The sequence below is a fragment of the Gossypium hirsutum genome, chromosome D05 (assembly GCF_007990345.1).
Source record: "Gossypium hirsutum isolate 1008001.06 chromosome D05, Gossypium_hirsutum_v2.1, whole genome shotgun sequence".
In the NCBI taxonomy this organism is placed as follows: Eukaryota; Viridiplantae; Streptophyta; class Magnoliopsida; order Malvales; family Malvaceae; genus Gossypium; species Gossypium hirsutum.
Genome location: NC_053441.1, coordinates 2,152,155 through 2,177,149, shown reverse-complemented (window position 1 = coordinate 2,177,149; position 24,995 = coordinate 2,152,155). Strand labels below are relative to the sequence as shown.

At 32.0% G+C, this 24,995-nt stretch overlaps 2 protein-coding genes and 1 long non-coding RNA gene across 5 annotated transcripts; all 3 read right to left on the bottom strand.

Annotated features, from left to right (window-relative positions):
* Positions 1-1,031: 1,031 nt before the first annotated feature.
* Positions 1,032-3,945, bottom strand: LOC107907217 (indole-3-pyruvate monooxygenase YUCCA2). Of its 3 annotated transcripts, XM_041093089.1 has the most exons (5): positions 3,576-3,928; positions 2,682-3,359; positions 1,896-2,144; positions 1,661-1,783; positions 1,094-1,573 (listed from the first exon to the last, which is right to left on the bottom strand). In XM_041093089.1, the coding sequence occupies exons 2-5, from the start codon at positions 3,309-3,311 to the stop codon at positions 1,358-1,360; spliced, it is 1,218 nt and encodes a 405-aa protein (XP_040949023.1). In that variant the 5' UTR covers positions 3,312-3,359; positions 3,576-3,928; the 3' UTR covers positions 1,094-1,357. The 3 variants fall into 3 exon arrangements, with proteins under 3 accessions (XP_016689976.1, XP_040949024.1, XP_040949023.1); XM_016834487.2 differs by having other exon boundaries at positions 1,032-1,573; positions 2,682-3,928; XM_041093090.1 differs by having other exon boundaries at positions 1,090-1,554; positions 2,682-3,945.
* Positions 3,946-8,271: 4,326 nt separating this feature from the next.
* On the bottom strand, positions 8,272-9,312 carry LOC121217487 (uncharacterized). The gene is made up of 2 exons (XR_005913571.1): positions 9,230-9,312; positions 8,272-8,497 (listed from the first exon to the last, which is right to left on the bottom strand). It is a non-coding gene; the product is annotated as an uncharacterized lncRNA (long non-coding RNA).
* A 12,594-nt stretch (positions 9,313-21,906) lies between these two features.
* Positions 21,907-23,428, bottom strand: LOC107907218 (heat stress transcription factor C-1). The gene is made up of 2 exons (XM_041093088.1): positions 22,953-23,428; positions 21,907-22,876 (listed from the first exon to the last, which is right to left on the bottom strand). The coding sequence occupies exons 1-2, from the start codon at positions 23,160-23,162 to the stop codon at positions 22,469-22,471; spliced, it is 618 nt and encodes a 205-aa protein (XP_040949022.1). The 5' UTR covers positions 23,163-23,428; the 3' UTR covers positions 21,907-22,468.
* Positions 23,429-24,995: the final 1,567 nt, after the last annotated feature.

Below are 24,995 nucleotides of genomic sequence, written 5' to 3'. Positions count from 1 at the left end.
AGGGTTTAATTTTGCTTGGGCCAGGTAATAATTAGTAGACCATTGTTGCTGGTCCTAAGCTGGATTTTACAGGCAGAAGCCATTGATGATGATGCTCTCTTTTTCTTTTGCTCTTTGAGTTACAATGTTCTTTTTTATTATTAGTATTAGTATTATTCTTATAAAGCCGATTTGCAAAATGGCCATCGAAGTCCATTCGGTCGGAATAAAACCTACCAACAACATATATCTTATAATTTTAAAACCCTAATAATAATACTTTGATGCTAACATTATGACCGTGTCCATAATATCCACACACCGTTGTTAAAAAGCATTTTGAATTATCACATCTTCTAACTCGTGTCATTTTTGTTCATGTGGGATTAAAATTATATGTTAATACTTTGTTTTTGAATATTTTATACTAATTGCTTAATTTTAGGGTTATATCGAAACCCTCCCCCACTCTGATCAGCTGAAAAAGACTAAAAATCAAACATACCTCTTTGTCTTAAATCTCCGATTTTCAGGTATGACTACGACCGCCCTTCATTTTTATTTATTTATTCTTATATTAAAAAATAAATAAATGAATTGAAATTCAGCGGAGACCCCAGCCAAGTGTTTGACAGGGAGCAAGGTCTGGTGGAGATTGCTTGGACTGTGCTGCATAGATAATGTGGGCGTGGTCCTACTGTCTCATTGCATAACTAAACCTAACCATTAACAACATTAAATTTTAATTAATTAGCTGTAAAACTAATTAAAGTGTGTAATCATCCATCAGCTCATAGATTTACACCTGAATCTCCACTTCTTTTCTACATGGGACCTTTACATCATCTTAAATATATTGAATTTTTTTTGTTAGCTTTTAATTTCTTATTGCTTTCAGCTAAAGAACTGTTATATGTGTATATATATATAGTGGTCCATTCTGTAGCTGAACGTTTTCAAGAATATAATCATTAAAAGATGACTATTCGTTCTTTAGTACAAATCATTTATGTGGTACCCAAAGTTATGATAAATGTGGAATTATCAATATCTAATTTAATGTCACTCAAAGCTTTTAACGGAAAACTATTACTTCAAACATTATATTCAAGAAAACACCACATTAGTGTTAATCACGAGTGATTAAGGACAATGAAATTTACTCTTAAAGAAAAATGAAATTCAAAATGTTTAAAATTCAAACTAAAGCTGCTGCATCTTTTATATTCACACGGAAAATATTTTTCCTGTAATCTTCTGCAAATTCCTAGCTACGTACTTCCCAATTCTATTTAGTTCGCAAAGTACATTAAACAATCACGTCGAGTTCAATGGGGAAATAACTTGTGAATTTGGATTAGTGCATATTATGATCAGCTTATGAAGAGGTGAGGGGATGAATATATGGCATGAAATTTGTGGCCTCAGCTTTCCACTGACGCTCAATATCTTCAGCTATCTTTTTAGCATCAAAGGAGGCACCAAGCAAACCACGTTTTGTGAACCCTACGGCGTACAACCCACGTTCACCTTTCCACCCTCTTGGAAATGCCTCCTTAGGCATACCATCTTCCTCTGAAAACATATCTGCCTCCTAATCAGTGCAAAAAAAACCCTTCAAGTCAACACTCTATTAACATAAAATATGATCCTTATAAAGTAGTCTCTTGGTGTTGATTACCTTCAACCATTGTGGTACATTGCTTTTGTAGCCGGTGGCAAGGATGATGGCATCAAAATTCTCTTTCTTTCCATCTACAAACTCCACAGCACGGTGTGTTATTCGCTTTATTCCCAGACAGACCTAGTTATATAGCACAGTGAGAGATTAATCCAACATCGTAAAATAAACATGCAAGATTGGTGTAGCTAGGGTTGTTTGAAGGAGTAATAGGAAATTATTATTTGTATTGAACCTTAATGTTTCCACTCTTGATCTTTGCTAGTGTCCCAACATCCAAAACAGGTGTCTTGCCGGATCGGTTCTTGAGCTCGAGAGGACCGAATTCGGGACGATGGAGGCCGAATTTTTCAGTGTCTCCCAACATGAAACGAGAGACGAGCAGTAAAAACCGATCCACGAGGCGCACGGGGAACCACTTGAGTAACCACATGGACAAACCAAAAGTTGATTTGCCTAGCATCTCTTGAGGCAGGACGTGCACCTGCGAGAAAAGGATTGTACTGCTTAATTAAGTTCAGATGATAAATAAGCCCCTGCAAACCCACATATATGATTTTGTTTTTTTTTTCTGGGTCATTTCACTTATCCGTACATATAGAATCTGGGATGTAACAGTACTTTTTGTACAGGAGAAAAAAGAAAAAAGGAGTGTAGGCATAAAATTTTGAGCTGCTGCAGCTCACCCATTGTTGCGCATGCAACCAAATTCCAAGAAAGTGAAAAGACTTACCCATGTACTTTAATTTCCCAACTTGGAAGTAAATGAATCCTAAGGGTGAAATAAACTTCAAATAAACATGGTCGCAAACTTGCTAAACCCTATGAAAAATATTTGTGCAAGTTTTTGGCTTGGAATTAATCGTTTTTTCAAGGAAATGAATCCTTGCTAATCAAAAATGAAACCTAAGAACTTGAGACGAAAAACTAGACACTTTTTTTGAAGAAGTTGGAAAGAAATCAATTGGATTATAGGTTGTTGATATAATGTATGAAATGGAACGGATAGAAGCAGGCTTACCGAGTCTCTAACCACGAGGGATGGGCGAGCATTAGAGTTGCAGAGATCCAAAGAAACCTCCATGCCTGAATTCTCACAACCAACCACCAAAACATCCTTTCCAAGAAACAACAGGCCACTTTTGTACGAGCTTGTGTGAAGTATAGGCCCACCAAAATCATCCATGCCATCAATTCGCGGCACCACTTCATCAGCATTCTCCCCAGTAGCAACAATGAGCCATTGAGATACATACTCGGTTTCTTCTTGTTTCAGCCCCAATGTCTTAATCCGCCAAAACCCACATTGATCGTCGAATTCTGCGCTCACTACGGTTTTGTTGAAAACTGGGACTAAACCAAAACTGTTCTTGTACAATTCCAAGTAAGCCACAAACTGGGTTTTGGTTGGATAGGTTGGGAAATTTTCAGGGAATGGCATGAAGGGTAATTCACAGAATTGTTTGGGAAGATGAAGGCGAAGACGATCATAGGTTTTGAGCTTCCACAAGGAAGCTATACAGTTAGCCTTTTCAAGGATCAAGCTAGGGATACCTCTTTCTTTGAGACAAGCAGCAACGGCAAGACCTGAAGGTCCAGCACCAATGATAACCGGGCATGGCACCCATATACACCTTGCTAACGTACTCATAGTGTTCTTGCCAAAACGATGATCATGGACTCTTTTCCCTTCAACTTCCTTATAGTTGTCCATGAACAGCAAAAGAAACAATAAAGCAAACAGTTTCAAGAATCAAGCCTGGATCTTTATGTTGGGTAGATTCAGATTGGATTGCTCTAATTTCGAAAATGAAGAAAAAACCAATGATAGGAGATGCGTGATTACCGGTTTTTGACACGAACTAAAACTCATCATCATACTAAGTACTTTACACACAGAGAGTTGAAACCTCACCTTTGTCACCGGCTCGCCGCTTAGCTATCTAGCTGACATGGTGGTACTTTTAATATTATCTACAACTAGGTATATTGGAAAAAAAGAGAATATATGTTGCCAATTCCTGATCCTGGACTTTTGGAACCATGAATTGAAAGGGTTTTCTTATCCACGTTGTGAATTGAAATATAAGGGTTTTTTGATTGAATCTTTGGTTGTTTTTTGCACAATGGAGAGCCAAAGTGAATGAGTACAAATATAGGCAGGGCAGCAAGAAAAAGAAAATTTTCCTTAAAAACTTAAAAAGGATTCTGCCAATAGTATAGCCTTAAAAAATGTGCTTCACCATGGCATAGGAACAGGGTTCACTCCATGTATATATAAAGAAGACTAGTTATCCATTTATAGTAGTAAGTGTAAACTCGATCATTTAATTTTACCATATTGTATTTTTCATAGTTTATTTTGAAAGTAGCAAATTTACAAGTATAAATACAATGTATGAGGAATGAAGTTAAAAAATTCAGAGATGAAATGAAAATGATTGGGGTAAGTGTAATTTTAACATTATATTAACATGTAATTTCATAAAATTTTAAGGGGTTAAATGATAAATTTATTATTTTTTAAGGTTAAGGTCATAGCCTCTTAATGTCAGTATAAATACATATTCAAGCAATTAAAAAATAAAATCAAACTATTATACACACAAATGATAAAAAAGCCAAAATAATTCAAACTAAAATCCATACATAAACAACTATGCATGGTACTGAAGGCTTCTATTAATAGTTTCATAATATTTTTTTGGTATCTGTCGTATATGTTTTAGTGTTCAGATTCAAGCTTTCTAACTATCTCTACTACATTTTCTCTAAGATTCTAAACTATAGGTACCAATTAAAATATATAATAATTATATATTTTTTAAAAAATTATTTATCAATTTGTAGATTACATGTGTTAATACCATTTAATAAAGTAAAGAGTATAAAGAAGGAAAGTAGGAAAAAACATCCCAGCTTTAGTGTAGAAAATAGGTATTGATGAGAATACAGAAAGAAGCAGAGGGCCAGGGGTCAACCAGGGTGCGGATATTATTCGAGTGTTTTCGGGGAAAGGGTGGCTTTCGATTTCGAGCTTCCCTCTTTATGGTCCTACCAGACTTTGCTCCTTCTCTTCTTCTCCATGCCATGGGACCTCTAAAGTGCTTAATAATAATTATATGAAATAAGAAACTTAGAGAGAGCGAGAATGAAAGAAACCGCTACTGAAAACACTCCTAACCATCCGAAATCTCTGAACTGCCATAAGATCTCAAACCCGATCTTGTTAATTAATGGTTAGTGATGGTGATTGATTGTGGGCTCATGTTTATCAATGACAGCCCAATTTTATGAACCCACGTGACCACCTCACCCACCGCTTAACTCCTAACATCAAAACTCAAATCACCAAAATAAGTAGAGGTAATATTTATAATGCTTGCATGCATGCATTTGTCAACAAAAAACATAACGTTTTCCTTTGTATCGGTTTTAACTCAAACATCCCGATTAAAAATTAAGTTATTCTCTTTATTCATAAACCCGAATTTAAAATTTATATTGAACCCTTATTAAAAGTTGCACGAAGAAAAGAAATCGAAAACAATCATAATCAAAATAATTAGTCAAAACTTTTTAAGTTTGATGTAAGATATACTGGCCCGTGTTTGCAATATTTCTTATGGTTTCACCCCTTTGATCTTTTTAATTGATTTGTTTTGTTTTTAACCAATACACTTTATTTGGAGGAAAACAGAACCATCCATCACAACTAACACACAAAGAGAGGACTGTTAAACTCGAGTTAGTAGACTCAGTCCATACACTCGATCAATCATGATTATTAACTAAGCACATAAGATTGAGAAGAATGACCGTGACAAAATTAATATCCCACTTAAAAGGGCTTGTGTGTATTAAGGCCACCCAAACCAATGAGCGGCTTTGTTTGCATCCCAACAAGTCCAAACAAAGGATATATATTGTAACTGATCTTTCTGAAAATTCCCAAACTCCGAAACATTAAATAACGGAGGAGAAAAAGCATTATTAACAGACAAACAATCGGATTGTATGATCACATATTTATCCAAGCGAAGAGCTTTCAACCATGCCCTTTTAAAGCCTGACAGCCCTCGAACCAATCGGCCATTACAATCCCGAATTACAGCAGCAAAACCGATTAACCCAACGGAGGAGGTGACACTAATCAACGCACTTTTACTCCGTTGTTGATATCAATTGAGGGGGTGAAGGAATAATTGTGATTTAATCATTTGGAAAAAAATCAAATAAAGACGACAGAATCGAAATGGGGGACCCTTGAGATGAAGCTCAATGAATAAGGTGATTTAGCTTTTAATCTTATTTTAATCGACACTCGTGGGTACCTTTCTAATTATGCGACAATAACGTCGTTTTCTTAACATCCTTTACAAAGGGGTTGGCTTAATGGCTTGGCGCTTAATAAGTTGCCTATACGTATGGTGCTTAACGTCAACAATGACGCATCCAAAGTTAAATTAATTAATAAAGCAATGTTTTGGTTATTCATAACACGGATAAAAACTTATGCATACTTGGAATTGGATTTTGGTTCATGTCTTAGGTTTACATATTAATCAATATTGTTGCGTCAAAACCTTTTATTCATTACATTAATTAAACTCCAAAATTTGTTTCATTATTTAAAAAATATTAAAATATTACACATTACTTAGTAATGTTTAATTAATTATTTGGTTAAGATTATGTGCAAATTAGATTCTTAGACTTACCTAAATAAAGCAAAATGAATCTTTTTAATTGTTGGGAGACAATGGATGTCCCAAAGAAGATTAAAGTCCCATTACTGAAAGGAAAAAAAACCAATGGAAATGTTAGATGCAGTCCTGGGTGGGAGGGTGGTTCCATAAATGATTGAAATAGGTGGCTTTGGAAAAGCTAACAAAGGAATTAAAAGTGAATGTATGGGTGGGAAAATGGGAGTATAAATTAAAGATTAAAATAAAACGTATATGATTTTTTTAAACCCAAAAAATAAATCAACATTTTTTTTCTGTTACATAAAACAATGAAAAGTAAAGGGAAAATGTTAGTGTGTTTGTGGCCCAACATGTTGCAAAAAGGAATGGAAAATTGTTGGGAAAAAAACTAAAATATGCCTCTTTGTTTTTAGATGTTGATAATGTAATTAGATTTTATTGGGAAATTGAATCACACTTTCTAAATTCTATGCTTTCAATAAACATGTCCTCTACTGTTCTCTTGATGTAAAATATTTGTACTGTAGGTTTGTTTGTGTGTAAGTCTCTTCATCTATATAAGAAGAAGCTATCTCCTCTTGTAAGATATCGGGATAAATTCAATAAAAAAATATTAGTGTGTTTGCTATCTATGGCTTTCTAAATTCTCCTACTTTCTCTTTGGATTTCCTTCTAGGATAAGTTCAAATTATGAGTTACCAATAAGTTTTAATAGAGTATGCTCTATGCTTGCCATACATATGGATCCTGCACATTAGAAACATTAAACTCTGACCAAAGATGTCAATGTTGTTGAGGATTTAGGAAGTTTCTTGGATTAAGGATTTGTAGCTAAAAGGCAGTACATGTTTTAATGACCAAAAGGAAGGAATGGTCAGTATTTTTGGCATAGCATACTTGCTACAAGTTATTTGTTCTTGAATCCCGTCCTATATCCTCTCCGGTATTTGAAAAAAAGCAAGGAAAATGACACCTTTGTGGATTTAAAAGTGGAAGATTCTCTAAAGCTGAAATTCATTACCATTCCACCTTTAAAGAAATCTTGGCAGTGAAGAAAGGTATCTCAAAGTTTAAATTTCATCTTGCAGGATATCATTTTCTTATTGAAATGGATATGTCTTTTTTCCCACAAATGCTTAAATTTAAGCAAAAGACAGTCTCACACTCTCAGCTCCTTAGGTGGGCTGAATGATTTTCCAAATTCTCTTTTGACACTAAACACATCAAAGGAAAGAACAACATTCTTGCTGACTTTCTTTCCAGGCCCAAGACTGAAATCTTTGCTTTCAAAAGAACCTCATCCAATTGGCCTGTAACACCCCGACCCGTGTCCGTCGCTGGATTTGAGTTACGAGGCATTACTGGTCAAAAACCCAACTCAGAAAATTTTTTTTTCATAAATTATACCAACTCAACTGCAAAATTTCATTCCATATATATATAATCACATAACCAATTAAAATCAACATGCATCATTAATCAAATTTCATATACTAACCATGTTTCAAAAATTCAACCATATTATTATCATTTACCTAATCAAAATTTAATATCATTCCAATTCTTAAAACATTTCCAAACATATATGATTATATATCATAAATCAAGCATATACCTAAACATTTATTTGAACACATATTTCATTTCAATTTACTAACTATACTACATATTACAACATAGGTAATCTACCTTGTTTGGACAGCCTTTTTACATCAATTTGAACAGCATTCATATACCAAACTAGACAGCATTTTCACACCAAAAATTGGACAGCATGTATACAATAATTTGGGCAGCATATATACATCAAATTTAGCAGCATTTTAGCATAAAAATTGGACAGCATATATACAACAATTTGGACAGCATTTAAGCATAAAAATTACATGAACATATACCACATTTTGGACCATTAAAGCATATGCATTAATATCGAATTCAAACCAAAAGAGATAAGCCATTTTCGCATGGCATTTAAATACATATACACATTGGTTCCAAAATCAATATTTTAACTATGCTATACATGCCACATATTTGAGAACAATTTAGCAAAATACCAAAAGAAATTATCGATAGTGTGACGAACTTAGCTGACGATCTCCGAACACGTAGCGATCACCAAAATCTATACATCAAAACAATTATCCAACACATTGTAAGCTAATTTAGCTTAGTAAGTTATAAGCAAATAAACTCTACTATTTAAACCGACATCTCAAATAATATTCAACCAATTCATACTACTAAATCATCTTACCTTTAGCTTACCATATCATAAGATAATTATTCACTTACTACTATGATTTAACTAAAATCAATATAATTACACAACCATAAACATTTCTTCAAATTTAAACACAAGACCGTATACATTATGCATTTCCTCATCATGTAATATAAAGAATCATATTATATATATATGATTCCAAATATAATCACCACATAGGTTTAATATCTACAAAGCTTAACCTTAAATACAACCATAATGGTTATTACTCAAGAATTCCAAGTATTTACTCATTTTAATAATCATGATTTCTCAATAAGACAAATACTCAATACTCATAGTTATTCGAAAATATTTAATAAGTTCGCACACTTAGTGCTTAATAATCAAACTCGCACACTTAGTGCTTTGCCATTAAACTACCACCCTTAGTGCTTTACAATTAAACTCGCACATTTAGCGCTTTACAATTAAATTCGCACACTTAGTGTCGAAAGTCAACAACTCAATACATCTTATTTCAATAATTTTATCATTACATGTATATATATACCATTCAATTCAGCATATTTACTTAGATACTAAGCTGATTTTAAAACGATACAATTAAATATATGCTTAATAACTTACCTCGGATGTCGTCGACTAATAGATCGGCTACTCAACCACTTTTGATTTCCCTCGATCTAAATCCGATTTCTTGGTTTCTTGATCTAAGCATATTCAAATAAATCTCATTTAAACATATTTTCATTCAATTTAGTCTAAGAACATATAAGTGGGAAAATTACAATTTTCCCCTAACATTTCACACTTTTTACAATTTAATCTTTTTTGCTCAAAACACAAAATACACAAATTTTGACTACACTCCTTAAGGGCCGAATATTCCTAGTGTCTATACAAGCTCATGCATTTTATTTATTTCACATTATAGTCCTTGAAAATTTTATTTTCTCAATTTAGCCCTAATTACTCAAATTCACCAAAAATTTAAACACAAAACATGTTAATCTAACACTTATATTTCATATTTCATCAACTAACATCATGAAACTCAAACATTCATCAATGGCACATTTCCAAATCATCAACAATTCACAAAATTAAGACATGGGTTTTGAAGTATTCAAAGCAACGATCTCAAAAACGTAAAAATTATCAAAAACCGAACAAAACACATACCTAAATCAAAGGAAAAAATGGCTGAACCTAGCTTTCTTCTTTTCTTACTTTTTCTTTTGATGTTTCGGCTATGGATGAAAATAATGCATGATTCATTTATTTTATGTTTTATTTTATTAGCATTATATTATAATATTATTATTTTACTTTTACATTTAATATATATAAAAACTATATATATATAAACCATCATGCCGTCCACTACATTTACTATTGGCTAAATTACAACATAAAACCTCCAAATTATAAAGAAAACAAAAATTAGGCACTTTCATATTTAACCATCAAATTTTTATTTTACGCGATTAAGCCATTTTCTCAAATTAAGCACACAAACAATAAAATTATTTCATGAAACTTTTACACATGTAAATTCACACATCATAAACTCACAAAATAATATTAAAATATTTTTTATTTTATATTTTTTTATAGACTCGGATTTGTGGTCTTGAAACCACTATTCCGATTAGGGTCAAAATTGAGCTGTTACTTGGCCTAAGCCTATAATGATGTATAGACCATCCTCATCATCTTCAACCTTATCCACTTCTTATTCAATTACCCCTAACCTTAATCTAGAATTCCTACCAGAAGTAATGAACCTTGTTCATCAAAAAACCTTTCACCAAAAGGCCAAGGAAATGATGTTTGAATATCAAATTCAAGTTTTTAAAAATTTTGGGGGACTTATTATTAAATCTTGGGGTATACATCCAGAATATCCATTCATACATCCAATCAAGTTTGAGTTTGTTGAACAACCAGATAAATTAAAATGGTTTTTATGGTATATCACTCATCTCTACCATATTGCCATTCAGTTCTTTGTTCTTGATCTTCATTATTATCTGATAAAAGCTATTAGAGGAAACATTGAACCTGAACATCAGAATTTCTTTATTTTTATGAGCTGGTTTCATCTCTGAACGCAATGGTTAAACATGATAGATCAGTCTTATCATGAAAAATCAGTGTTATATGGTAATTATTTTCTACAAGCCTCAATATTTCATGCAATGTGGAAGATCAATCCAACTAGGATCTTTTCCTATCGCTTGGATTCACAAAGTTTTCTCTGATGATATTTGAAATTTTAATACTCATTATAAAGAGATTCAGAAATTCCTTTGCCAACTCAACAAGGTCATTCCATTTGAAATATGGCCTCCTCTAGATGTCACTGTTCCATGGGATACTTGGCAAATTCAGCATAAACCTTATCATGAAGAAATTCTAAAGGTCATTTATTATGAGATTATTCCAAATCCAACAGAATGGTCACAATATTATCCTTGGTACTGCAGCCAAATCAATCTTGACAGGATAAGGATTTAAGATTCTCAGTCACAATATGAAGATAAGGATGAAGATTTTCATCCAGATCCTTTCAATAAAAATGTCTTGTACTATTTTTTGATGTAAAATATTTGTACTGTAGGTTTGTTTGTGTGTAAGCCTCTTCGTCTATAGAAGAAGAAGTTATCTCCTCTTGTAAGATATCAAGATAAATTCAATAAAAAAATATTAGTGTGTTTGTTATCTATGGCTTTTTAAATTCTCCTACTTTCTCTCTAGATTTCCTTCTAGGATAAGTTCAAATTATGAGTTACCAATGAGTTTTAATAGAGTATGCTCTGTGCTTGCCATACATATGGATCCTGCACATTAGAAATATTAAACTCTAACCAAAGATGTCAATGCTGTTGAGGATTTAGGAAGTTTTTTGGATTAAGATTTGTAGCTAAAAGGCAGTGCTGTTTTAATGACCAAAAGGAAGGAATAGTCAGTATTTTTGGGTTTGGCTGCTTTAGGGTGAAATTGAGATTTTAGATGGGCTTTAAAGGATAATGATGAAAACCATTGATTACATACACGATACGAAATTTTATACAAACCCAGATCAGATTACCGGCCAAGAATCTACTTTGGGTCGCAAATTCATGAGCAGCATTTCAATATTTTATTTTGCGTTACTAATCACCAGGAATGAGATTTTCAATTGCTTGTGTAAATGCTAAACCAACATTAATGGCAACATAAACTCAACCCATTACTTGTGTACAATCTCTAGTTATATATATAGAGAGAGATAAATACATAGATTTTTCTCATAATTATAACGAATGAAGCCCAGGCTCCCATTTACGAAGAATGAAAGATTTGTTCTCAATGTGCCACGGACCTATCTTAGTCGCCTGTTATGTAGTTCTTTGAGTAGGGTGGCTTGCTGATTTGACTTCAATTGAACCCTGCCCCCCTCTCCCTCACCCAAACAGATTTCCTATTTGTTGGAATTGGTTGAAATTAGATCGTCTTCCCCAAAATTTGAGCAACTAAATATGTCTATCATTTCTGTTTTGGTTTAATTGACAAACTTTTTTAAACATTGTGGTGAATGAAGTTTAAATCACACATCAAATCCTATGAATAATACGTGATAAGTCCTGACTGTTGATCCCATGCTTTAAGGTGATGTGATAACATTAATTACAAGATAAGTTTAAACAACATATTAAATTTTAATGTTATGATCCAAGTGGTATTAACTATTTAAATTATTCTCAAATTATTATTTTCATTTTAAATTGGTTTACAAATTTTAAAATATTCTAATTATATTTTTTTAATCATTGATGTTAAATTAAAAGTTTAGTGATGAATTTTAAATATAGTATAATTTGGGGGTGTCTAGTGGAATTATTCCAAACCAGAAGTGTGGTAGTTGTAGTTAACCCCTCTGATCAATATAGGGATTAGTTTGGTTTGTAATTGCTGTTAGTAGTATTTTTGTAAAAATGGTAGCAAACATTTGTTCTTTTGGAGGAAATGAAATTGTTATATGTATATAAAAAATTATAAAGATATATGTGCATTATATTTTTAATAAAATTCCTAAAGAAATGATATACTTTTAAATTACTAATCACCAAAACTTATTATTAATTTTAGCTTTAATAACGAGTATCATTAAACTAATTTAAAAATTATTTAATACTGTGTATTCTCTTAAATATAACTTATTCAATAATTAGGAATAAAAATATCAATTATTAAATTATAAATACTCTACTTTTTTATTTCATTAAAATAAAGGAAAAAAAGATTTAAGCAGCCAATCAGACCAACGACCTTTCCATTATTGACAAGTAGTAGGGCCCACATTCCTTCTCCGGAAAGCCCAACAAAAATTGGGTCCCACATGATCCAGCCCTCACGTTATTCGTTCGTTTAACGATTCTTCTTTATATTATTATTATTATCAAAATGATATTCTTAATTTATTAATAATTTAAATTTATGCATTCATAATACTATATTAATTAACCAATGGCATTCACATGGACCCCGTGATAATGGAGGAAACCGGAAATTTCAACGCTCTGGAAGAAATAATATGACAGTCTCAGTCTCAGGGACAGCTGGGGGGGGGGGCATGGACTGCAGAAAATCTCTGGACCTACTACTTATGAAAACAGATATTGCATATTTTGTATGATTAAAATATGATATAAATTTTATACTCTTCATAATTTTAATATTTAATATTTAATATTTAATTTTTTGATATTCTAAATTTTAAGTGTAACTATTAATATTATTAAATTTGTTGATGTTATATTTTGAAATAAAAAATATTTAATTAATAGTAATACAATTATAAAATAACGTTGTAATGAACTTAAAATTAATAAAATAATTTTTATAGTATTAATAAAACAACTTAAATTTTAAAATTTTAAAAATTAAAAGTAAAATTTTAAAAATAAAAATATAAAAATTAAATTATAAATTTATGAAAAATATAACAAGCTAATGCAGATTTCAACCTTTATGCTTTTATGTTTTAGTTTATTCCTTTGAGATGTCTTTCTATGCATCAAAGAGGCACAGTTGTATTCAAAGTTGCGAGTTATAGTATCATTTTGTAATTTTGCGGTGTTGACAGTCACGCGCTAAAAAAGGTCGGCGAGATAGAAATGCATGAGATAAAAGAAGTGTTAAAATTTTCGATATTTTTAAGTCGTGTTTTAAATCAAATGTTATGAAATAAAGAAATTAATGTTTGAAATATATAGCAACATTTAAAACACACACATAAAAAAATCCTTAAAGAAAACATAAACGACACATTACGATCCACGCGACCTATTGGTTGTTTGTTAATGTTTCAAATTGTTAAGAATACAAAAGGTACAAATACACAATGAAATATTGGAAGAGTGAAAATAGATGATGTTCTCCATGCTGTTAGGGATTATACTGCTGCAAGGAATATCTGGGACTATTCGCGTAGTTTGCAGGATTGGATTGTGCTTAATTTACAGGGTTATTAGGATTGGCATGTGAGAGATGTAAATTGGAAAAGCTTATTCGGGATTATTGCGTGGTACATTTGGAAGAAACGTATCTTTTTCATTTTTCAAGGGACTACTTGGAATGCTAATGAATTCATCAAGACATCTGTCAGTTGGGCAAAACAATATATCTCCCTCAACAAGGAATCATCGGTTAGGTCACAAATTAAGTCATCACGTCCACATTGGATGGTAATTGGGCATGCTTGAATACAGATTGATCTAATAAATTTGAAGGTGGTTCTGCAACGACAAGGGGTATAGCGAAAAACTGTGAAGGTGAGGATTTTGGGATTTAATAGATTTTTGAAAAATTGTTTCATTTTCGATGCTGAATTGTGGGGCATCTTAGATGGCTTGATTCTTTTACAAGATCGTGGCTTTGGTAGTATTCTTGTTGAGACTGATAATCTTGAGGCAGCTAAAGCTATTATGTAGAGGAATTCACTAGTTGTTACATTTTGAACATCCAACATTCGCCATATCCCCAGTGAAGATAATAAGGATGCTGATAGAATGTCTAAACTAGCGCATCTCAGATCTTATAATCTATATGTGTATGAGAACTCCCCGTTAGGGAGGATGATTTAGGTTTCTGTTTTTAGTTTATGTACTCCTTTTTTATCACCAAAAAAAATATCGACATTAAATTGTGGGTAGTATAATCTTCAATGTATATATACATTTATCAAGCATGAGATGTAATGTAATGGTTGTGCATTTCATTTCTTAATTATAATGTTGAGAGCTCAATCTGTTAAATAATACGGACATCACATATATATAATAAGAAAATCATACCTTAATTTTTACTATCATAAAAAGTTAGTACAAATTATAAGTGTAGTAACTAATTTCTAATTTATGATGGCTGATGAAAAATTCAGGTTAAGTTGCAAAAATTATATATTAGAATCATGATTCCCAAATTATATCTACGTAAGTTTTCTAACAACCTATCTTTAGGAAAGGAAGAGTCACCTTTTCTAAATTACTTGTGTTATTAATTTGGAATATCAAACCACAAGACTCAAAATTTTCAAGATATTTGATGGATTCAAGTACGCTTCTGCATCTCGTTTTGTTTTATCTCGATGATCTCACATGACAATCTTGATTTATTAAGTTTTATATAATTTTTTTCGATTCTATCATGATTTTATCCATGAGAGTGGAACACATTTTATGTTCAACCATTATTCAATTGTATAGCTCTTCAAAAAGCACCCGTGGTGAGAAAATTAATCATTCCACCGGCAATAAATACCTTAATTTCAACTAAAAAAACAATACATTTACGCTATCAAGGCCTTCAACAACATCCTTTTGTCTTAAAAATCTTTTTTATTACATTTTAGTCTCAAACAACATAAGACTTTGTGATTTTTCAAGCCATCTAAAGCTAACTTATTAGAATTACCATGAAAACAACCTGTTTTTAGGAAAATCGGAATAGTAGCTTCAAGACCACAAATTCGATATTAGAAAAAAATTTATTTTAATATTATTTTATAGTATATGGTATGATAGGAATGTCATATAAAAATTTCGTTAAGAAATTTTATAGATTACACGTCTAATTTGTTAAAAAGAACTAAATTGAAAAAGGTGCAAAACTTGTTAATTTAAAGAAATGGTGATTAAATAGCTTAACCAATAAATAAGGACGGATTTAAGGCATAAATATGCCAAAAGCATATGGTTGGGGCGGCATAAGCCTTAAAAAGATGACAAAATGGTGTGAACTAAATTTAATGAAATAAATGAGAAATTAAAGAATTCTAGAGAAATCATCATCATTTTCAGTTCTAAAAACAGACATTGAAGAGGGATTGAGCTGGTTTTTCAATTTTTGCTTCATGTAAGTCAAATCCTCACCCGTTTCTTGAAAAATTTATGTTTTTGTGATTGTTACAATTAGGTCCAAGTAACCTTTACCTTGGTTTTTGATTTTATTGAAAATTTTGGGAGTTATCATTGATGATTTTATATGATTTCAGTTATTAGATGATGAATTTGAAGTGTTAATGGTTATTTAAAAGTGTTTATTAAAGAATTTTGAAGAAAACATGATTTATGGGTTAAATTAAAAAGATGTTGAATTCATGGAAAATTAAGAATTTTATGGAATTCATGAGATTGCTATTATTATGTATGAAACTTTTAGGCTTGGAATGAAGATTAAATATCATGAATTTCATCTTCCAAGTTTAGGGACGAAATTAGAATTAATTAAAAAGTATAAGGGCAAAATGGTAATTTTTCCTAGGATGTAAATTAAATTAAATTGAATATGAAATGTATTAAATTGTTGTTAAATTTACTCATATAGATTTGGATAGACCTAGTACGAAATTGGATCGAGGAAAACAAAAAGTATCGAATTAGTATATTTTTGTACACAAGCAAGTGTCGATGTAAGTTCGTGTAACTATATTTTGTATATTACATAATTGAATTAAATGTTGTATTTATGAATGTTGAATTGTGAAACTGGAATGTCTATAAAATTAATCATAAAATCTGATAATGCCAGTAAATATTAAATCTCGTTTGAATACATGAAAATCAATTGGATATAGGGCTGTGCTCCCGTATTGGTTGTGGTCTTGCATATGTTGCGGACACACCATAGCTCAAAAGAGCATCCCGTTATTAGCTCTCATGAGCTTCCTGTTAAATGGTTCTTTCGAGCTTCCTACTATAGCTCTTCGGAGCATCCCGATAGGCTGTGATCTTACATGTGTTGTGGGCATACCTTATCTCTTTTGAGCTTTCTGAGTAAAGGCTTTCTGTGAGCTTCCTGATTAATGTTTCTCCGAAGCTTCCCGATATGGCTATCCCGAGCTCCCCGATTAATGGCTTTTCAGAGGTACCCGTTATAGGCTCGTACAAGCTTCTCGAATACAGATCTTATGAGCTTCCTGCTTATCTCGAATAAGCTTCCCATTTATGTGCTTTTATAAGCACTCACGAATATGAGTTGACGGATTTACTATATTGTATACTTCGTGTGTACTACCCATGTATCCATCGATATTTTAAAATGATTTAATGGGTAATGTTTCGGTATGAGATGATATGAATTCAAGATGAGTGACTATGAGAAATACTTGATATACAAAAATGTGATATGTACATGTTCATTGGAAACTAAAAGTGATAAATGTATGTACGTGGAAATAGAATATTGATGTGCTCATCTATATTTCTTGGTATCTATATGAATTACAATACTAACTTGTTTGATAAAGATGTATGCGTGTTTAGGTTATTGAATACATTGATTTAGGTGTGCTATGTATGCTTATTTTAAATGAATATGATTGGTAAGTTAAATTCCTGTTATACAAACTTACTAAGCATTAAATGCTTACTCGATTTTCTTTTCTCTGTTTTATAGTACTTGGAAGCTTCGTGAAGGTTGGACGTGGTCAGAGCAACATCACACTATCCTCCAGCTCGTTTTGGTATAAATAGTAAACTTATTTTGGTTTAATGACATGTATAAATTAAGTTGGCCAATAATGGCATATATATAGTTGGTTGTAACTAGCTATTGGAATGGCTAGTTATGGTATGTTTGATGTATATGTAGGAGGTTATATCATTGTAATATATATGTGCTTGGTATGATAGATTGAATTTTGATAAACTTATATGATTATACAAATAGATAAATTTGAATACTTAAAATACATGTGCTGATATATCATGCATAAGAATGATTTTGGGCTTGGTTTTAATGTCTTGAATTGGTTGGCGAATGTATTCAAGTGTCGTAGGTTGAAGGAAAATTTAGATGAGAAATGTGGCCTTGAAAATGACCTATTTTCATCCACATGGGTAGACACGCGGTCATGCGCACGGGCGTGTGGTTTGGCCGTGTGTCCCCTACATCCTTAAAATTGAGAAACAGAATGCCCGGATATTTTCACACGAGCAGAGACATGGGTGTGTGACTTGGTCGTGTGTGACACACGGCCTAGCACATGGGTGTGTGACTTGGTTGTGTGACCCCTGCACCTAATTTTCGAAAATTAAATTGTCCACACGGCCTAACACACATTCGTGTGGATGACCGTATGACGCAAGTCAAAGAGTTACACGGGCTGGGACATAGCCATGTGCCTTACATCGAATGCCCACACGACCTAAGACATGCGCATGTCACTTGGCCGTGTGAGCCACACGGCCTAGCCATATAGGCATGTGTCCCTGCACCTAAGAAAATTTTTAAAATTTTGCGAAAAATTCTCTGAGTTTTCTGTTTAATCCCGATTTGATCTAAATGCATATTTTGGGCCTCGATGGCCCATTTAAGGGACAATATGAATTATTTCGAATATGAATTTTTCTGTAATTGATCTGTAAACTCCGGTAATGCTCCATGACCCTGTTCCGGCGACGGATAGGGAGTAGGGGTGTTACAAACTATTTCACAAAATTATCAGAATTTTATAATTTATACAATGTAAAAACAATATATCTTAAATATAATTGTACTATTCATTTTTGTATGAATTTAGTTCCTCTATTATTATTTTAACCTTTCAAGGTTAATAGATTCTAACACCACTAGTTAGAGTTGTAACACCCCTAACCCATATCTGTCGTCAGAATAGGGTTACAGAGCATTATTGGAGTTTACAGATGAAATACAGTTAATTCATATATTTTATTATTCATATCCGAAATCAATCATATTGTCCCTTAAATGGGCCATCGAGGCCCAAAATATGCATTCAAAGCAAGTCGAGACTAAACTGGGAACTTAGAGAATTTTTTAGCAAAATTTCAATTTTTTCCTAGGTGCAAGGGACGCACGCCCGTGTGGGTATTCGAAATAGGGAACACAGTTGTGTCCTAGCCCGTGTCCAATTTAGGTTGCTTACTAACTTGGGTTACACGGCCAAGCCACACGCCCATGTGCTAGGCTGTGTGCCACACACAGCTAAGACACTCGCCCATGTCTCTGCCCGTGTGAACAATTCTGAGCATTCTGTTTCTCAATTTTTAAGATGCAGGGGACACACGGCCAAACCATACACCCGTGTGCATGACCGTGTGTCACACACGGTTGAGACACACGCCCGTGTCTCTGCCCGTGTAGACAAAATAGGCCATTTCCAAAGCCATATTTCTCACCCAACTTGGCATCAACCTAACCAACCAATTTTGTACCATTACAAGTCATAATAAGACCTTCAATTCAAGTCAACTTCAAGCTCAATACATGTCATAACATCCCATATTTCCAAGTATTCAATCTTACCTAATTGGCCATATAAATATATTTTACCAATTCATGCAACTCTTACTTATATCATTCAACCATTTCAAACACACACACACATTAAACATGTTTAGGCCATATATTTACATCTCAAAATATACCAAACACAAGCCATACCAACGACTAGTTTCAACCAAATATTATTATGCCATCATTTGGTCAATTTAACCTATACATGTCATTATACCAAAAAATAAGTTTGCTATTATCGGGAAGCTCGCAATAATCATATAACGGGAAGCTCGAGGGGGCTAATAATGGGACGCTCTTTTGAGATATGGTGTGTCTGCAACATATGCAGAACCATCCAATCAAATTTCATCTATTCAAATAGGACTTAATATTTATCGGGCTTTGTCACATATATGTAATCCATTTCGTGTACATGGCAATGATACAATCACATACATACAATTCAATTAACACATATAAATTCTCAATTTAGTTACACGAATTTACCTCAACAATGTTCATGAACTTGTATGCTACTAATCCATTACTTTTTCTTTACCTCGATCTAGCTCATTATTTGATCTATCCAGATCTATACGAGTAAATTTAGCTCAATTTAATACAATTCCTATTCAATTTAATTCAATTCACATCTTAGGCAAAATTATCATTTTGCCCCTATACTTTTAATTAATGACGCTTTCGTCCCTAGGCTCGAAAAATGAAATTCATGCAATTTAATCCTTATTCCAAGCCTAACCAATTTTTTACATGTAATATTTGCAGCCCATGAATTTCATAAAATTTAGAATTTTTCCGTAAATTTTACATCTTTACAATTTAGTCCTTAAACCACAATTTCATCCAAATTCACTTTACAAAAGTTGCAATCTTTCATTTTTTACCATAAATTTTCATAATTCATGCATATCCATCCATGGAAAAATCCTAGTACTTTGATAACTTTACAAATTAATCCTTGAGATAGCTAAATTAAGCTATTACAATATCGGAAACATAAAAATCATTAAAAACGGGACAAGAATACTTACCCAATTAAACCAAATAAACTTGCTTGAGTTCTCTTCTCTTAGCTAGGGTTTTCATAGAAAAAGATGATATTTTCGTTACTTAATTAATTATTATCTTTTATTATTTTTACTTTCCAGTTTAGTCCTTTTCTTTAATTAATTTTCCATGGATGAATCATCAAACTTTGAATTCCATAGCTATTTGATGATTTTAGCTACTATATTTCAACTTTTGCATTTCGTGCAATTTGATCCTTTTATTAATTAATCATGTAATTAGTAAAATTTTCTTAATGAAATTTTTATACGATATTCCTATCATACAGTAGACCAAAAAATGATTTTAAAATATTTTTTCTTACGAGCTCGAATTTATGGTCCCGAAACCACTTTTCTGATTTCACTGAAAACGGGTTGTTATAGGAGCGAAGTTAGAAATGTTGATAGGGGACCAAGATATTTATATAAAATATACATGTTGAAAGCGTCCCGTTTTTTTAATAATGTTTTTTTTTAATTTGAAATAATCTTGACCATCAAAATTTAGAAAAAAACAAAATAAGTTAAATGCTCGATTTGTATTAAATATTATAATTATTGAAGTTTATTTTTTACCTAATTAATATTTAGATACTACCTTATATTAGTTTACCAGATTAAACTAAAATTGTTACTAAATTATAAATTCTATAAAAGAAATTAAATTATAAAAAGTTTTAAAAACTTGGTAGCACAAACTTATCATTTTTTATGAATAATCATAATATCAAAATAAAAAATTTAAAAATGTAAAAAGACCTAAAAAGAAAATTATTTAGAATTTAAATATTGACATGGCATTGCCAACCCTTAAATTCATCTCTGACCACCAGTTAGAATATGTTGGTGATGTGGCCAATACAGGTGGAACTAACAATATGTCATTATTTAACGGTAGCAACAAAATCCGTTAAGCTTAGAACTAAAATAAAGCAATTGAAAGAAAATAGAAGAACAAATTTTAATCAAATAATAATAAAACTAAATCCATATAATTATGGCTTACAGAAATTAACTGAAAACAAACAAGCACACACTTATTTGTTGCGTAGTTGAGCAGAAAGATATAACAGTCACATGGTGTTGAAACGGCTTCGGTGCATATGTTATTTTGAAAGAAAAGTTGGACTATTAGACGAGGTGAGGTGACATGCTGTTTGTTGGGTAGCCCAACCTATAACAACCAGCTGACTGATTGAGGTGAATGAACATTCCTTTATTATTGGAGCCCCTTTCGATTAGTTTTATATTAGTAAAAGAAATCAACCAATATTAAATTTTATTACATATAACATTTATTATTTGCAAATGTTTTTTTCTAAATCTTAAATAGCAAAAATGTCTCATGATAATAACTATAATTTTTTAATCAAAATTTTAAAGTATTTATTAATTTATTGATATATAAAAAATACAAAACATTCTTAATAAATATTGAGTATAATCTCTCAAACTACAAACTTCGAAAATATTAATATTCATAATCTGCAAATACCTTTCATAATGAAGTCAAGTTAAACTTCTAACCATTTAATTACATATAAGCTCCTTTATTAACAATCTAAAAAAAAAAAACCTAAAAGCCACCCTCTAATAGCGAAAATGGATAAGGCAGTGGTGGACGCGCCTCCATCTCTTCCGCCACTAATTCTCCAAAATAACCCACTTGTTCATTCCTATCACCATACCCTGCTTTACTACTCGTCACTGACGACGACACCGTCAAGCCATTTACAATCACAGACGGAGCCACAATAACCGAAGGTAATTGCCTTGTTACTGTGGCGCAGCCGTAATTCATGAATTGCCCCACAAACTGATTGTTATTATGCCCCAATAACTCTTTAGAATCCTCAGGCGATGGCGACGATTGATAACTCGAGTAACGAAAATTGTTGTTGCCTATACCGTATCCAGTTTCTAGTGACGAAATTGTTCCTGCATGACATTCGTCTTCCTCTTCAGATTTTACTGAATTACTTGAAACCGCCAGGCTCGAAGAGGATGACTATGCAGATGATGGCATCACCGTCATCAACCGTCGCTTCTTGTTGGGGTTAAGCTGTTTTTTATGTTCCTTTTCGAGCAGCATACGTGGAAGGAGATCAGGGTCTTCGACGACTTTGTAAAGAAACGCCATCATTTGTTGCGGCCGTCTCTCGGTGGCTTCTAAACGCTTATTCATGCCTTTTATCTCTTCTTCCAACGACTTTTGTTCCTCTTTTAGCTTCGCTATTTCCATCACTATATCTTCTTCTTCCTCCTCCTCCTCCTCGTTTAAACCCTCAGCTTTCACTTGCCTGTTTAGATTTTTATTATGTTTTCTCCTCACTATGTTCTTCAACAAATGCATTTTCCCTCTGAGAAACCATTCATTTGCAAACTCCCACTTATCTGGATCCACCTTTTTGAAACCCTAAACAATATACGTATATTAGTGTATATATACAGATAAATAGAGATATCAGATTCAATTGAAATATACTACTTACATAAGTATTAAGCTGACGAACGAAGCTAGAGAAATTGCTATGCTTGAAGTAAACAGGCAAAATCCTCTGAGTGAAAACTAAATGGTCTATCACTATGAAACTGTTATTAGCTTTACCCCAAGTGATCACAGTGTTAGTCATCGGATCATTCACCATCTGATAAGTTTTCACAACGAAAGGGGCAACAATATTGGTACTGTTACCCTCCATCTTAGCATCATAGCTTAACCTTTCTGTGCCAATTCCCCTCTAAACTAAAGAAAAAGTTTGGGTTTTTATTTTACTTGAAATGAAGATGTTTGTGGTAGAAATGGAGAAGAAGAACTGTAATATATAAATACAAAAGGCTAAATATAATTGGAGGAAATGTACAGTAAGGAAAAAGGGTGGTGTCGTGGCTAGAATCAAGATGGCTTTGATATTTGTTGGGTCACGGGATGGGCACCCACATGGTTCCGCTTTTATCATCTTTTAGCAACACGTCTTGGTCCCAACGGTGTTTATTTTTAGATATTTTTACAGGCTTATTTGAGTCTAGGAAGAGTGCTTGACACACGCGCCTGATACGGTGGTTTTTGTGCGTCTCAGCTTTAGAATTAGTGACGTGGTCCCTCAGTGTATAAACAATTGTAGCTGAAGAAGACAAATGACTATAGTCGGGAGGCCCCGTGCCTTAATGTCAGATGGATTCCATAACTACAATATAATAAATCCGAGGCGGAGCGGAATTTTTTTAGTGGAATTTAAATACCAAAATGATTGATTTTAGATCATAAAATGAATACAAATATTTTTTATTATAACAAAAAAAATCTGAGATTAAAATATGCTTTTAACTACCTCTATTTTTTATGATAAAATTTAATTTTTATTTTAAAATAAAAGGTAATGATTAATATTATTAAAATTAATTTATTATAATGTGATTTAAAATTTTAAAATATTTTTATTTTAAAAAATTATATCAATAAATTAAACAAACAGATGGGAACATTGATAATAATTATATTTAAAATTAAAAATTAAAAAAAGCAGAAGAACTATATTCAATTTAAATTATTGTTTCATAAAGGAAGTGTGTTTATTTATAAGATATAAAATTATTTTGAAACATAAATTTAATATTGGTAAGCATAGCAAACAAGAGTCAACGTCATTATGTTATCATGTGATATTTTAATACGTGAGCATTTAATTTAAGATAAGCTTTTATAATGAATAAATAAATGAATTTGTCCAATAAGCGGAAGAGGTTTATTATTGTTGTTGTTGAATAATAATTAAAATAATAATTTATAGGCTGATACAGTCATTTCATTTGCTTTCGGCATTTCTTTTTGGCCTCGCGCGTTGTGGCGTAAGGCTTTATGACATGAAGGTGCCGCTTCCCCATTGGTTCACATGCTTAAGCCCTAAAAGATTAAATTCTACTCATTGGTACTAGCTAGGCCCTTGACCTTGGAGAGCACTTTTTTTTATATACCCCCAAATTTATGCTGCTTGTCTCCATTTTATAAGCTTTTCTTTGTCTTTGTCCGATTATTTATATTTGTTTAGAATAAAAAATAATTTAGTTCCTTTTAAATAACATTAAGACAATTTAATTTTTATATTATTTTAAAGCCAAAGATAATGATACTATTTGACAATTGGTTGATAGTTGATTGTAGTGATTAATTTGATCAACTGATTTTATTCACAGTTTATTTACAAATATTTGGTAAAACTTAGCTGAAAGCTAATAGGTGAAAAATGACAAATAAGGATATGACATATTTTTTTATTAAATATTTATTTGTTTATAATACTTTAGTCTTTATTGGGTGAAATTATTGAAATAAAACATTATTACTAAGGAATTATAATATTCATTATGAAAATTAATTAGTGGATATTTTTTAAAATTTAAATAAACAAATTTCTTAATTTCCTTATTTGTAAATTTATCAAGTTGCGTAAGAAATCATTTTACACGAGTAAATTAAAAATAAATCAAGAGTACATAACCTAATTAGTAAATATTTTTTAGAATGGAGGCTACTC

What these genes read in the sequence shown, in the direction of transcription:
- LOC107907217 (XM_016834487.2), bottom strand. Translation starts at nt 3,374, where the DNA reads ATGGACAACTATAAGGAAGTTGAAGGGAAAAGAGTCCATGATCATCGT. An exon ending in CCCTCGTGGTTAGAGACTCG is followed by an intron (nt 2,145 to 2,681) that starts GTAAGCCTGCTT and finishes CTTTTCTCGCAG; the next exon opens with GTGCACGTCCTGCCTCAAGA. An exon ending in TCAAGAGTGGAAACATTAAG is followed by an intron (nt 1,784 to 1,895) that starts GTTCAATACAAA and finishes CTATATAACTAG; the next exon opens with GTCTGTCTGGGAATAAAGCG.
- LOC107907218 (XM_041093088.1), bottom strand. Translation starts at nt 23,162, where the DNA reads ATGGAGGGTAACAGTACCAATATTGTTGCCCCTTTCGTTGTGAAAACT. An exon ending in TTCGTCAGCTTAATACTTAT is followed by an intron (nt 22,877 to 22,952) that starts GTAAGTAGTATA and finishes TATATTGTTTAG; the next exon opens with GGTTTCAAAAAGGTGGATCC.